The sequence below is a fragment of the Aythya fuligula genome, chromosome Z (assembly GCF_009819795.1).
Source record: "Aythya fuligula isolate bAytFul2 chromosome Z, bAytFul2.pri, whole genome shotgun sequence".
Classification (NCBI taxonomy): Eukaryota; Metazoa; Chordata; class Aves; order Anseriformes; family Anatidae; genus Aythya; species Aythya fuligula.
In genome coordinates, this window is record NC_045593.1 from 63,256,834 (window position 1) to 63,272,669 (window position 15,836).

The 15,836-nt window shown below is 38.0% G+C and overlaps 1 protein-coding gene across 2 annotated transcripts in view; it reads left to right on the forward strand.

The window, feature by feature from the left end:
• The window catches only part of KCNN2 (potassium calcium-activated channel subfamily N member 2), a 78,556-nt gene that overhangs the window by 53,801 nt on the left and 8,919 nt on the right, over positions 1 to 15,836 (forward strand). For both annotated transcript variants that reach the window (XM_032205422.1, XM_032205423.1), the window contains 2 exons: positions 12,580 to 12,690; positions 15,238 to 15,365. In XM_032205422.1, the coding sequence (XP_032061313.1) occupies positions 12,580 to 12,690; positions 15,238 to 15,365 (239 nt within the window). The remainder of the gene's footprint in view (positions 1 to 12,579; positions 12,691 to 15,237; positions 15,366 to 15,836) is intronic.

Genomic DNA, 15,836 nt, shown 5'->3' on the forward strand with positions numbered 1-15,836 from the left:
TGCATTTCAGTATAAAAAAAACTTACAGTAACAGAAATCATAGGAGCTTCAACACCCTGCAAAAGTGCAGTGACAATAGTGATACTGATACGAATCATCCACAAGTTTCACCCTGCTATTAAGTTTATGCTAGTGTAAATGATAGCAGCATCCAAACCATAATTTTGAAGGCTGTAGATACACTTATGATTTTATGATGATGATGGTGATGAAAACAAAGTAAAAATTAAATCACAAAAACAGACTATAGATTATTGCAGATGTTGTCCTACACACCTATGAATGAATCAGACAGAAGATGAAATTACAGGATGCATTTGTCATTTTGCATTTGACAGCACCATTGGGATTCAGATATAAAATAATTTATTGCAGTTGTTTCTATTGCTTGGGAGTAAAAGTGAAGTACTGATTAATATGTAGTGTTTACACACAAGACATTTCTTTTTCACAACAGAAATAAGATTCACTCCTTTGAAATTAAGCGTGTGCAATGTACACATTATACCTTCCTATCTTTGTTTGTATTTTGTGATCAAATGTTCTGCAGAAACTTTGGAAGCACTAAGGCTGTAATCAGAATCACATGGTAATAATTTAAGGATTAATAATCTCAAGACACAGAAAACATTATTAACCAAAAAAAAAAAAGGGGGGGGGGAGAGAGAGGGGCAGGTGGTTAGTTTGCAGTGTTAGTAGTTCTGAAAGCCTGACTCTTAATTACATTCTAAAGGGTATCAGCCATATGGCTTTGGCAAATCGTAATCTTTGAAAAGAAAATTATGGATCAGTGAGAGAAATTCAGATCTTGGAATTACTTTTTTGTTTGTTTGAATTTTTTTTATGTATTTTTTAAAAATTTTTGATAAAGGATCTGAAAGACATGAAATACGAAACCATGAACGCAGTAATGAATGATCTTCCAGCCTAGCTTGCAAGACTAAAAAGCTTATAGGTCTTGAATATGATTCTTTAAATACAGTCACTCTTCTGAAACTCTTCTGAAACCAATTAATTCATATTTGTTGTGGAAAAGATAAGAACAGGATACAGAAGAGATAGGTAGACCTATACCATCCATCTTCACCATGCCATGCAACTTGCAGGATTATTTCTGCTCACTGAATATGCAGTGGTTATCACTAAATATGCACACTGAATATGCAGTAGTACCCAAGTGGACCTCTCAGATCCTGGTCAGCAGGCTGAGCTCAACTATAGTTGGAGCACTTTGTGCTGGTACTGAGTGGAACAGCTTATAAACAGAGCATTTTCAACTGCTTAATGGCTTTATGGTGTCAGGGCTTTGGAGCGGTTTGCCAAATTTTTCTTGCTTTGTGAGGATTATGGTGAGGATAGCAAAAATTTGGAGAAGGGAAATAGAAATTGATAGAAGGAAAAAGAAGGGGCAAATGGGAGAAGATATTGGAAGGTGTGTACCTGTTGACTGAAAGATGGGAAGAATTGTAATGAAAGAATGACCTATTGAAGGTATATGAAGAATCCAGAGGATGTTGAGTAGTTCCTGGTCTTGTGTGAGAGTAGGGGGTCTATTAATCTCTGTTAAGAACCATTACAGTTGGAAAAAGCAAAATTGCCTCTTTCTGATGCATTGTAGTAATTCCATGCAATTTGTGCCACAATGACTAGGAAATAACTATTTTTAGATAATTTTACAGTCCTTTGTATTTTTTTTTTTATTAATGCAAGATGAAATAATAGCAATGCATTCTTATGACTGCAAATAAAAGAATCTGCTGCAAGGTTTGAGAAGGACTTTTCCTTTTCTGTTGAGCATTATGTTGTGAGCTTGTGCATTGATTGTATGATGCAGAGATAAGGATGCAGAATTTTCCTAATGGGCTAGCTGCCAGCAGTTAGAAGACATGAAGAACTTAGTAGGTCAAACCAATTTTGCCACAATAAAATGAATGAGTTGCAATTGTCCTGTCACAGGATGCAAAGAGTGATTGGCTACAGGTTGGGTGAAGATTGCTTTAGATCAAATAACTGTTCTTTTAGAGGCTTGGTCATGCTGTTGCCAAAATTGCAGCAATAAAAGGTTCTGTTATTGAAAAGAACTCTGAAGAGATCATTAAGATCATAAAAGAAAGAAGTTATGAAGATTTTCTTAAACTTACATTGTAGAGGTGGGCAACATTAAATGTTTCATCTAGAAACGTTTTAAGTAGCATCTTCAACCATTATATTTGAACTCCATTTGTAGAGCTGAAGAATTCTTATTTGAGTAGTCACAATATAGTCAGTGTGTACTATCTGCTCCTAGGGATGCCAGTTTTTATAAGTTCTACATGGTGAATTAAAAATGAATTAGATCCCATTTTAAAACATCTCATGCTGCAACTTTTAATGTACATGTGGAAATTTGCATTTAATTTAAAAGAATCACAATTCCTATCGTACATGTGCCAAAAAAAATCAAGAGGATTAGGTGTTTCTGAGAAAAGTGGACTCTTACCTGTGGTTAAATTGTCTTGTTTGTGCATACAGTTTTATATCAGACTCATCCAGTTCTTATCAACATAGGACTGCCTACATCAGGAACGTGGCATCTAGAATAGTTTCATTTTTAATCATGTGATTTTTATTGGTAGGAAAATCTGAATTGTAACATCTTTGAAAATTAATAGTTTCTAGATTGAAAAAAAAATGAGATTTTAACTGTCTTGTTAACATTGGCTACATTGGCTGCTGAAAGTAAAGAAAAAGAAGTTAAACAAGATTGGAGCAGTGTAATATGAAAACTGTTTTTTAGAACTTTTATGGGTAATTTACTAAAAGGTCACAAATAATTTTGCATAATGATGCCTAAAACATTGTGGGATTTTTTACAAAAAAAAAAAAATCTTTATATTTAATTCTGTAATGAGTTGCAGAAACACATAATTGTTTATGAAACACAGAAATGTACTTTGAATTACACTCAAAGAGCTGAAAAGGTATGATTAAGACCAATATGCTGCTTTTTGGCTAGATTTGTATTATTAAGTGATAGAAAAGAGTCAATTATCTATAATAACAGTATAAAAATAATAGGTTGTGTTGCCATTTAAAGGTTTACCTAGAGCATTTTGTACATTGGTTATCAATGTGTAATATTTTTACCATGTCTAGTGCCTGGTGGAAAAAAGGTGAGAGCAATGTTGTGAATAGTTTTGTTGATGAGAAGCTTACTGGAGGAATTTCAAAAATGTAGAACACAGCTTGGTTTTTATTTCCCTGAAAGCCTGGAGAAAAAAAGGTTTTCATGTGAATTGATAGTGTTTTTGGTCTACATTTCAAGTATATGATAGAATTTAGTTCAATCAATTCTGAAAATTAAATAATTAACATAAGTGATGTCAGGATTCACAACAGATCGTTTTTATTCCTTCTAACATAATAGCATGTAGCTGGACAGCGTATCAAGCAGAATCATAAAATGGAGAAGACATTTAATGGTGTTTGAATTATTTAGGGTTGGAACTAGAAAAAGTCGTGCAGGTCAGAGAGTACTCAGCTCCTCTATTATTGTTGTTCGAGCACACAAGTTTGTCAAAATGGAAACTTTTTTCAGGAACAAAACATAAACATACTTCTGGCATACTGGATTTACATGGCAACGTTTTGGTGGTGGTGGGACTGGAGGGGTGGTCTGTGTGAGCCGAGCCCAGCAGCTGCCCCGTGTCGGAGCAGAGCCAGCTCCACCTGCTCCAAAAGGGACCTGCTGCTGGCCAGAGCTGAGCCATGAGCAATGCTGGGTGGGCCGCTGGGAGAGCAGAGTTAAGAAAAGGAAAAAATCTGCTGGGCAACTATATCTGAGAGAGAAGGGGGAGAACTAGCCTTGCAGACACCAAGGTCAGGGCAGGAGGTGCTGCAGGCAGGCAGCAGCAGTTCCCCTGCGGGCTGTGCAGGGAGAGGCCCCTGGTGGAGCAGGCTGTCCCCCTGCAGCCCATGGGTCCCACATGGAGCAGATCTCCACGCTGCAGCCCCCCCATGGGTGGAGGAGCCCCCGGTGGAGCAGGTGGATGTGGCCTGGAGGAGGCTGCGGCCCATGGAGAGCCCCTGCAGGAGCAGGCCCCGGGCCGGAGCTGCAGCCCGTGGAGAGGAGCCCACGCAGGAGCAGGGGGTCTGGGGGGAGCTGCCCACACCCGTGCTGGAGCAGCTTGCTCCTGGGGGATGGATGGATGGATGGACCCCATGGGGCGGAGCCGTGTGGGAGCAGTGCTTGAAGAGCTGCTGCCTGTGGGCAGCCCCCCAGGCTCAGTTCAGGAAGGACGGCATCCCTGGGAGGGACCCCACATGGAGCAGGGGCAGAGAGGGACTGTGAGGGAGTGGCAGAGACCAAGTGCTGCAGACTGACCGCAGCCCCAATTCCCCTGAAGTTCTCTTGCACCGCACCATCTTGCTGTGAGTGTGAGAGGATGACTGGGTAGGCACCTGGTGAGCAGCCAAGGTCAACCCAGCACAGAAGGTTTTCAGTTCTGCCTCTTCCCCAGCAGATCAGGGAAGTTTTTGAAGTGTCGGAGGACAGGAGAACTGTTTCCTACTTTGATCTCATTTAGGAATTGCAGATGCATTTCAGCAAGTTCAAAGGCAGTCTGTTACTGACTGGAATGAACAGCAATTGTCTCATGATGTCTTTGTTTACATAAATATGCCTGCAGCTGATGATTGTTTTAGGAGAACCTCTACTTTGTTGTTAAACCATGTAAGTTGGTTTTGTTTCATCTGCAATAACTTAAGATTTAATAAAGGAATTTTAATATACTTTTATACATATTGTTACAAAACTTTTTTTATTTATTTACAACACACACATTGGACAAGAATATCATCAGCAGGTCTCATTCTGAACTACTAAACGAATGTTTCCCATCAGCATCATAGGCTGGTCAGCCTGCTGCTTAAGTGAAAGCACCTCCTTGCTCAGCAGAAAGGTTTTTTTGCATGTCAGGCAGTGTCATGTTTGCCAGGGTGTTTTCAGCTGTTCAGACCACTCACAGTTTCCCAGGAGCCCAGATATCATGGTGCGTTCTGTCATTGTGCTTGTCTGAGCTAGCACCACTGTCATTTTTAGGTTCATTTACAGAAGCCAGACTGTCTTTTTTTTTTTTTTTTTTTTAGGAAATGTTTCTTGTGCTGTCCCAGAAGCCTTTCCCCATACTCAGCTTGCATTACTAAAGAACAGAGTTTACTTCATCCCCCCTGCTACTACCTGATATTGTCTGGGAGTACTTAATCCGTTTCATTTTTTGTGTATGACATGTAATACTCCTCATTATTTTTATTATTTCTTTGTTTTTTTGCAACATTGCCAGAACTTTACAGACTAATGGGAAGTAAAGAATCCATTCATCTGCTGTTCTGTAGAGGAGGAATTTACATGTTACGACCAAAGTCTAGCTGTGGTGCAGAAAACCTCCACTGAAGCCAGGCAAATACTGAATATACGAAAGTATAAATAATGCAAAACTATTTTAGGTCACAGTTTTGGCTGTGATGGTATAGTTGTTGTCCTATTACTCATCCTACTTTGTTTCAGTGTTGCAAAGTTACACATCCGTCCCAGTAAACAATGACAAATGCAAAAATGCATTTATGCAACACCATTTCCATAGCCTCTGTCTGTCTTGTGGATGGATTCCTCCCTTGACTTTTGCATTGCTTGTTTTGGAGAATTTTTTTGCTTCAAACAAGATTATTTTTTCCCCTTCCCAGGTGGTCCTCTAAGTCCACCTTTTAGAAAGCCAAATGAACAGAGTATCTGTTTAAATTCTTACAGGTTTTCATTTTATACAGAGCAGCAGGAAGAATGTTGTGCCTTTTCTGGTACAGAGCTAAATTTCCCACCAGAGCCATATGTCTGCAAAGCGGACCTTCTCTCTCCCTCAGTGGATCTCAAGGGAAATGAGCAAGAAATGTGGCAGCTGCCTTCTTTCAGCTACAGGCAAGTATAGCAGGACATTTTTGTGACAACTACAGCGCTAAAGACTGCACTTCACTTCCAGTCCAGTAAACCAAAGCTGCCAGGAGACTTTCAGCTGAGACACTGATAGACCGTATTACTTTCTTTCTCACTGATAATACCCTCTGGGCATATATATGTGACCTCCAGGCAGTTGCAGAAATTTCTCAGTTCACTGTTGTCTGTAAATGTATTTTGGAGCCCTACCAAAGAAAGAACCAAGTGGAAATGCCAGAGGCATTCTCTGAAATGCAGACTTTTAAACTGCTGACCAAGTGATGTTTTCAGTGCAGCTTATCAGCCAGTGCTAGCCCTACTTGTCACAGATTTTGAAAGACCGTGAAAGCAACCCCTGAACATAACCCTTTGGTCGAAGAGTTGCAAGCACCTCTCTTTGTTTTTCACTGGGATGGGACTGTTGCAAGAATGCTAATGGCAAGCACTAGACTTTATTGACATCTCAGTCTGAACTCTGCAGTTTTGCAGTCACTGTATATTGGATCAGTGTGAACCTCAGTCTTAGCAGTTGTGAATGGTAGGAAAGACACAATCTTGATCCAAACTTCTTAGCCTCACACTCATCAGATAAGATTTCTGTGATTTTAGTCAATCTGGGCAACAACAGATTTTCCCTCTAGCTGCTGTGACTGACTGCTGTGATTTGCCACGATATAAAATTCTCTGTTGTAGCTTTAAATTAGCCTGCTCAGGCAATCCAGGTGATAAGAGCAGAAAGCTCAGGGTGGGCTGCATTAGTGAAGGGAAGGACAGAGGACTGTGATTAGACTGCTAAAGTCATCTCATCTGTTATAGCATGTAAGATCGATGCATAACCTCAGCAGAGCCCAACAGGATCTGAAGGAGAAAAAAGGACAGGAGAAAAAAGACAAAGACAGGTCCAGTATAACGATGTGTACAGTACAGTTGATTAATACAGACCTACCACCTTCATTTATTGTTATTTATATTACTTCAGTACTCTAAACACCTGCTCTTACTGATACCAGTACTGTATAAAGACAGTAGAAACACATACTCCAAATTCCTAAACAGCTTAACATCTTCATAGTGCAAAGAAAGCTGGGAACAAGGAGGTGTTACGTGGGATCTAAACAAGTGATCCTTCAGCACACCAGGAGTCTAAAGTATTGTTTCGTCAGGCTTTCTAGTAATAGCCTAAAAATGATGGTGGGCAAAATTTGAAAGGAAACTCATGATTAGATTTGTACATGTTTTTGGTGAGTTTTTCCTCAATCAAAGGACAATGCAGTGGTTTTTGTTTGTTTGTTTGTTTTGTTTTGTTTTGTTTTTAAGTGGGATTATCAGAGCAAAAATATACACAGTTTCTATACTGACGAACTGGAAGAATGTAGAGTCATAACATACTGAAACTGAGGGCAAATGTTCTATATGTGATGCCATAGATGAAAAACTGGGCAAAAATGATGGGCAGAGAAAATAAATCATTGCAGCAGTCTCCAATATGACTAAGGATGGGATAATTTGCTTGAAAGCAGATGAAAGGAGGCTTGCAATAATTCAGAACTAAGTGCTGAGAGGAGAGCTTTGACTATGTGGACAGAAAAGGAATGCTGTAGGTCTAACAGCAAAATGAAAGAAAACATGAAGTAATAGTTGCTTTGTTCTGGAGGGCACATTTAAGCATTTTGTTCAGTTGCTAAATTTAAATGTAACTCAAAATAGAATTAATTTCACCTTTCGTCTCTCGCTGTCTTAAAATTGTGTGGGCTTGATGTTAAAAAGCCAGTGCCTCTTTTCTGGGGCCAATCTTCCACTTTTCTAAGGAACATAAGTCATCATTTAGGCTTGTGTAACTGAGGAAAAGAATTAGCCGACTAGTGTTTAAAAAGTTTCTAAGTACATATGTGAGTCAAAGAACCACACAAGCTTATTTCCATCCATGCAACATTGTCCATATTCTACTCAGCAAAGAAGATCGCTAAGGAGAGCTTTCATGGACTATTGCTTACCTGCATGAACGTTTGAGTTTAAATCATCGTTCTTTGTCCTGAGCAGGAGCAGCATGTTTAGAATAAAGATATGAAGAATGTCCTGATGTTGTCTGCAGATATATCAAAATGTTTTCATACAGGAGAGCAGCGAAAAAGTTGACAGTCAAGGAGAGTTCTGACCAGTGTAAATGCCTATAAATCTTATGCTTCAAGATTGTACTACTCAGAAAAGCAAGTTTTACATCAACAGAAGAGATTTGATGCCATTGTGCAGTCTAATCCAAGCTGGTGCTTGTTTTGCCCAATTGAAAGACTGAGGATGTGTCATATATTTGTTTTCAGACTTCTTGCTTTTACCAAAGACTAAGAGAAACTATTTCATACCAATCAAGATATGGTATGCATTCAGGATGAGGTCTGCATACTTCAACTTCAGATCATTTTAAATGGAAAATAGGCTTATTGGTGGAGTCTTGGTCTTGTCATTTTAGAGAAGCCAGTTTTCAACTGGGTGATTGTTTGGGACTTCTCCTTGTTTATAAGATAATTTTGTTCAGCCTGCACATCCTTCTGGAAAGCAGAAAAATTAAGGATGCTGAGCTTATAAACTTTATGGTTGCTGGAAAGCCTTTTTTCACGTAGTATTTGAAAGAAATTAGTTGCTGAAAGGTTATCTGATACTATTTACTTGAAAGTTTCCAATAAATGGATCAAATTAGCAACACAGTTAAGCCTTCATTTTGGCTTGCCTAGTTTGCTCACACTGTACATATTACTATTTTTTTAACATATAATAACAAAGTTTGTGCTTTTTAACAGCTGTGATGGTACCTTTCAACACAGCTTGTAATTGTATAATGCTTCATTTCATGGGTGAGATCATGTCAAACATTTCAGCAGATTTGAGAAACTATGAAATCTGAATTATTTGTTTTTTTTAAATTTTCCTCAAATCATTAGAAATCTGAATAGTCAGCAAATATATTAATATTTAATAATTGGTCATTATTTCCCTTCTTTGTGGAATAGTCCTAAATCAGAACTTTCTGTTGTACATAGTTATGAACATTTACTAACTAGCACAAAAAGATGCTTTTCTTTAAAATCTGACATTTGCTTTTGCATCATTTCAGCCACGCTTTGAAGGGATGGTTCTGTGGGGTGGAATTCAATGGATTTCAGATGTATATGTATCTAGATAATGTTTCAAAGGACTGATGAGGGAATGTTACAAATATTCTTTCATTCTTTTTCCCCCTAGCTGTGGATATACTGGAAGTCCTAAGTGCCCTTAAAATTGGTCTGCTTACCAAAACAAAATAACTGAGACAACTCAGAAATGGAAGAGAAAGACAGGGACTGACTGAGGAATACAAGGTCCAAATAGAATTAATTACTGCCTTAATACTTGAAAATATGCATATTCCTGCCCTTTTCATTTTCTTTTGATGATATATAATTCCCCTGAAAGTTAAGCAGGAGCTTGAAGCAATGATTTAGTTTATTTACTTCAAAACAGGATAAAAAGAATGATGAATGAAATTATAAAATGCAGTAATCAAATATAAGACTTTTTTAGAATTTTATTCTCAAAAGAGCCCTTCTTGCAGTTGAAATAATGTGGTGCTTTTATTTAGCCTAAGTCATTTTAGTAAGAAAGTGACTTCTAAATTCTGAAATATTGATGAAAGAAAAAAAAAAGGGGGGGGGCAACTGAGCAGGAATTTATAGAATTCATGTTACTTATTTTCATGTCAATTGTGCTATTAAAAAACAGCAGGCATGATGCTTATGATGCTACCATCTTAAAGCAACAGTATTGCCTCCATTTCATTTCTGCAATTTGGAATAATTCTCACTTTCTGAGTATTTTTAAGGATGCTGAAATCTTTAGGTAAGCTGTATAAAAGCACAGAGCGCTGTAAAATAAAATATTAATTAGAATTTTGTTCTTTAGGTAGTATATCAGTGTTATCTCTGTAAGCTGATAGCTGTTCAAAGAATCAGTATAATTTGGTTTCCTTCAAGTTAGTGCAAAAAGTAAACATGCAAAGAGTATACTTCTTTTTTCTCGTGCAGAGATGCTAAAAGATCTCATTCTCTTATACTGAGAACCATCATAACCCACAACACCAAGCGTATAATTTGCATCTAGACCACCGTGCAGTTGCAGTAAGCTGTTCTGGTGATGAGGAAGATAGCAGCCCGTTTGTGACATAGAGGTGGCTTTCACAGCGAGCCAGTGACACTGTTTTACTGCTGCAGGTGCTGTCTTTCATGTGAGATATAAAGCTTTTTTTTAGCAGATATTGGCCCTTATAACTCTGGTGCCACTTTAAGGCATGCGAGTTAGTCCCAAAAGCCTGGGATAATTTCAACGCAAACAAATTCCGCTCATCTGTCACCATTCCTCCAGTCCTTTTTTTGTGTGTGTGTGTGTGGGGTGGTGGGTCTAATATTTTTCTTCCCTGATTATTAAGCATAAATAGCTGTTTTGTGCTGCTTTGCCAGTGGTGAGCAGGCCTCTTTGTATTAACAGCCTCATCCCATTTTAACATTCTCACTCTAAGCAGGCAGAATTCAAATCATGTCATTGGATCAACATTTGGCCCCATTTATCCTGACATACGGGATCAAAAGATCAAAAGATTTCATTTTTTTTCCTCTTTTTTTTTTTTTTTTTTTTTTTTCTCCTCTTCTTCCTTGCTATTTTATGGGGTCATATTTTTATTTTTTTTTTTTGCCCACAGGGAAGTCTTCTGCATTTTAGTACTTCCTTCCTGCACTCCTTCACAGTAAGGAGACTGAAGAAGAGCTGTCTATTTTCTGAGGAGGTAGGGCATACAGAAGAGCAGCTCCTGCCCATTTCTCTTCTCAGCATTTCTGAAACTCTCAGTCTTAAGCTGCATTGCCTGTCTTCTTCTTTTTTGTTTCTGAGTGGGATATGGGAAAGCAAAGGATTAGTTATAACCCCATTTTGCCCTTATCTCATGAAGAGAGAGGGCGACTTCAAATAAATGTGAACTTCGCTCAGCATAGGGCTAGAGCACAGGGGGAGAGGGCACAGCAAAGCCTGAAAGGTTAGTACGGAGGACAGGAGAGAAGCTGGAGGGGGAAATGCAGCAAAATTATAAAGGATGTGTTCAAGGGAGTGTTGAGGGCTGTTGGGGATAGAAACTTGGCTAAGTAAGAACTAATTGCAGAGGATCAGGTCCTTGTGAGGAAGCAGATGAATATCTTGGAACAATCTACCAGTGGAAATTAATTAATTGGACACTCTCACAAAATTAATTGGGTACCTCAGTAAGGAAGTAGAGAGGGCAGATTAATTTTTTTTTGAGGACACTATGTGAACAAGGAGTTCCAGAGAGTTAATTTATTTTCCATTCTCTGTGTATTTAGTAGTGGAATTTGTATTTTGGAAGTTGGATTCAGGAATTTGGGCTGCATCTTCTGGAGATAGTAAGGCAGGCATGGGGGAGTGGGGAGGAATGGAGAGAGAGTAAATTAATAGGAAAAATACAGAAAGAGTGGAAGAACATTGTGTCTAAAAGTGTATTAAGATTCAGTGTGCAACAAGAGACTGCTTTACACTGGAGAGTAACTGACACAGGTGCAATAACAACTAGATGTGGTGAACACAGCCTTGTGTATTTAATGTGATTTTTATTTTTTAAGAGCATTTTTGTTTGTTTAAATAAAGAGAAGAAAAAACACGAAACCAGCAGTAGTAATGCTAGTAAGAGCATCAGAGAGTAAATGATACCTTGAGATTTGTATAATACATACTGTTTCTCCATACCTGACTCATTTTAGCCAACTTCTTCTTCTCTCTTCCTCACCTCCACAGAAAAATAAAATACTGTGATGCTGATAAAGATACTGCCATTTCAAAGAAACTGACACTTTGTCCTGTTATGAACATGCATGTCTGTGCATACGCATGTGTGTGCATACATATACACTGCACAAATTAGTGACTTGATATTTTCTCCATTCAGATTTTGCTGAAATAATGCTTGTATGCTATTTTTTATGTTAATAAGAAATTAATAATTCCTACAGAAAAAAAATCAATGAAAGCTCAAAAAACAACAGGAAAGTATACTAAAATGATTAAATACTAAATTTATGATAATTTTATTTTCAGGCTCTAAAAAAAATCCTAAGAAACTTTTTAGTGTCCTAAATACTAATCTAATCTTCTTCTTTAGTTGTTGTAACCTCAAGACAGTTATTAAGAACAGGGTATTTTGCATTTATTTACTAACATTCTGGGTTCTAAAAGTTGTTTTGTTCACACACACCCCTTTGTTTTGCACTAGAAATGGGATGTGTTCACATTTTCAACCCCTGCAGGAAAAAAAGCAGAACTTCTAAATGATGCTGCTCACTAATTATTTTGATGCCTTGACAGTATACCAGCCTGTAATTGCTGACTCTTCCTATTATTTTGAATGGAAATATCTGTAGCATGTTCACTATATTTACCAGGGATGAATACCTGATGCCTACCATACTTCTACAGCAGAGGAGAAACTTCCACCAAAAAAAACAAAACAAAACAACAACAACAACAACAACAAAAACTGCAAAATGCAGTAGTAACAACTTGGGGGTTTGTTTTATTGTTTTCAGGGTGCTGGGTGCACTGCACTGGTGGTAGCTGTGGTGGCAAGGAAGTTAGAACTTACCAAAGCTGAAAAACATGTGCATAATTTCATGATGGACACCCAGCTAACTAAAAGAGTAAGTCACACTTTATATTCACAGCTGAAAAGGAAAGGTATGTTAATTTATTTCTGGATTCATTTTAAATGGTCTCCTGCTCCGTTCCTCTACTGGGCTTTTTCATGGGTGTGATTTTGAACAGAGGAAATGGAATGCCCTGAGCTTTTCTTTGAATTGAGGGTAACTGCAAATTCCTGGAGGATTTTTGAGTATTTGAATTTTTTCCTGTAGAAGATCCTTGCAGATGGAAGATAATTGGTGTAACCAGCATTTAAATGCTGTAAAACTAGAAAATAATATGTTAAAGTAAAAAACTTTCATGCAGCATATGAGAAAACTTGTAGCTGCAATAGGTGAAATGACTGACATGGGAAGATTTAAAGCTATGAAGAAAAAGACATGTTCGTAGTTTGCAGGAGAGGTAATTGTTTGGACGCTGAGCAAAGGGTTCATTTAGCTGCATACAGTACTGAAGCACAAAGGCAGATGTTTTGTAGAAGAAATAAATATGTTAAAATGGGTTATTAAAAAAAAATAAACCCAGAAATAATTAGAATTCATTTAAAAGTGTTATTTTAAATTTTTCTTGAACTTCTTAATTTTTTCCCAAACTGGCAGCCGTGATTCTGCTCTCGGTGTGGAGGTTGGCTGCATCAGCAGAGCTTCTTGCAGCAATGCAGCCCCAGGCCCCCAGCTGGGGACAGCCACACAGTGTCTCCACAAAGTGTGCTCCTAGCACGTCAGCACACAGGTCTGGTGGTGCTGGCTGCCACATATCTGTGCTGATCACCTCTAAATGCCTATACCTCCCCTAAGCAGTCACAGGGGGGAAAAACTAAGGATGTGTGTGGGAAGGCAGTTCTTACAAAGGTCAAAAGGGTGAGTTCTTGTAACTTCAGTTGAGGTGTCCATCTGAGCAGGGTGCCTTAACACAGCTGTTACAGTGAATTAGGGTCCTGCTGATACTAGACCACAGGCAATAATTTGCCCTTTCCTAACACATTTGGAAATCTACAGTAGTGACACCAAAACTGAAGTGAGTCTTACCTGTATCAGCTCATTTGATTACAGAAGGAATCGACCGTAAATTTAGGAATTTGGCTAGATGAGTCCTAGCACAGGGAACTAAAATGTGAGGAATATAAAATAGTAGTAATCTAAAACAGTCTCTCTGACTTCTGGTAACAGAATGGCAGGTTTCAAACACAGCAGTCTGCTTTGATTCTTGCCCATGATGAGGTATGAAGTTGCTGTTGAAAGATCTGACAGGAATATTTTTCAACTGTAATCTGACAGATGAACTAAAATGTCTTAGGAGGGAAGAAGATTTTGTCAAGATTGGCCAGATTTTGAGCCAGGTGTTCATTTGTGCCTTTTAAAGTTCACTTGTGCCTTTTAAAGTTCATTCTATCCAGCTATTCTTCACATATATCTAATTATCAATTTCATAGTGTATCTGAGTGGTGCTTCAAACTCATGCAACTCAAAGCAAATGAAAAGCAAACCAAGCAAGCAAATCTGAGATGCACATCAGATTGCAACTACGTTACGCGGACACTGGAGAGGTTTTCCCAGGACCTGAAGATAACCATACCTTATGGTAATATGCAAGGGCTAGATAAAGTTTGCGAGGAAGTCTCTAAAATGCAATCTGGCTTCCACTGAAGTCAGGACCAAGGTTGTCCAACCCATTAAAGGTACAAGGTGGGAACCTTCTGCTGGGTGGAGCTACTGCAATGTGTTCCTACAGTGCCACTACCTATACAGAAACTTAGCTCTGATGCTGCAGTGACAGGCATGATATACAGCAGGGGAGAGAAAAAACAAAGATCAGCATCCAGAACAAGTTGCCTTTGCAAGTAACATAGCAATTCTGTTAATAAACACTGCATTGAAATTCTTTGTCAGTTGTTTTCAATCATTCCTGAAAATGTTTGAGGGCCTAGGAAGGAACTGTAGGTACTCCTACCTTTAACATTGTGTGGAAAACCTCATTTAAAAAAAATATCAAAGCACTTAGGAAAGAAAACACAAGTCACATTAATTGACAAGAATTTTTTTCATCTCTTCTGAGAATGTTAAGAAAATAACAAGAATGAAAAGTGTAAACAAACAACAAAAATTCCAGCTAGCTTCAAACAGCTCTGGAATTTTTAAATGGTGGTAAACTGCAAAGAGAAATAAGAGGTGATAGTGATACAACAAGAAGGAGAGAAACTTTATGGTCTTATAAAATAGTTTAGCTAATTACCATGCAAATAATTCATTAATATTTCCTCACTGTAATTTATATGGCCATAAACACTGGATGATGCTAATTCTTTTTAAAGAAGGACAAGTGATTCTCAGATGCAAAGATAGCTGGTATCATATTTGTAAAGAAGACAGAAATTGCTCAGTACTTAGTTCCCTTAGCCCAGCTTCCATTTTCTGCTGTCACTGCTACAGCTTCCTGATGTAGTCATTTCCCACAGTTTGGCAGGGTCTTAAGTGTTTATGCTAGAAATGATAAAACATGACATACTGCTTTTTTGGTCAGCCTGGTGTTTTTGTTTTATTAAACAGGTGAAAAATGCAGCGGCCAATGTACTCAGGGAAACATGGTTAATTTATAAAAACACAAAGCTGGTTAAAAAGATAGACCATGCGAAAGTAAGGAAACATCAACGCAAATTCTTGCAAGCTATTCATCAGTAAGTACTATTTTGCTTTGTTTTTCCTCTCCAGGTGTTCTCTCTTTTTCACTTCTTTTCTCTCTTTCTGTTATTTTCTATCTTACACTCTCCCCTTCTTCCTTATAACAGAATATTGCTCTCGAGTTTGATTTTTTTCTCTGAGTAAGACAAAAATAAGGTTTTACTGTGCTGTCTGTTTACAAAAGAAGGTATGCTGAAGGTATGCCCAACACAGTTTAAATCAGAATTGTTTATAGGTTTTATAGGAGTTTTCCATGCTTCTTGAAATAGCTATGACTTCTTCTTTGTCCTTTGCCACAGAGAATGTTCTTTGTTGTTATGTATTTGCTTACAGGTGGTAAGATACAAGCAAGCTGCAGTATATAGAAGAAAAGCAAAAAAAAATAAAATCATTTGTAGTAGTTATTTTGATACTTTCAGATCAGAATGATGTGATAAAAGAGAGGCTATGAGTGTGTATGTAGCATT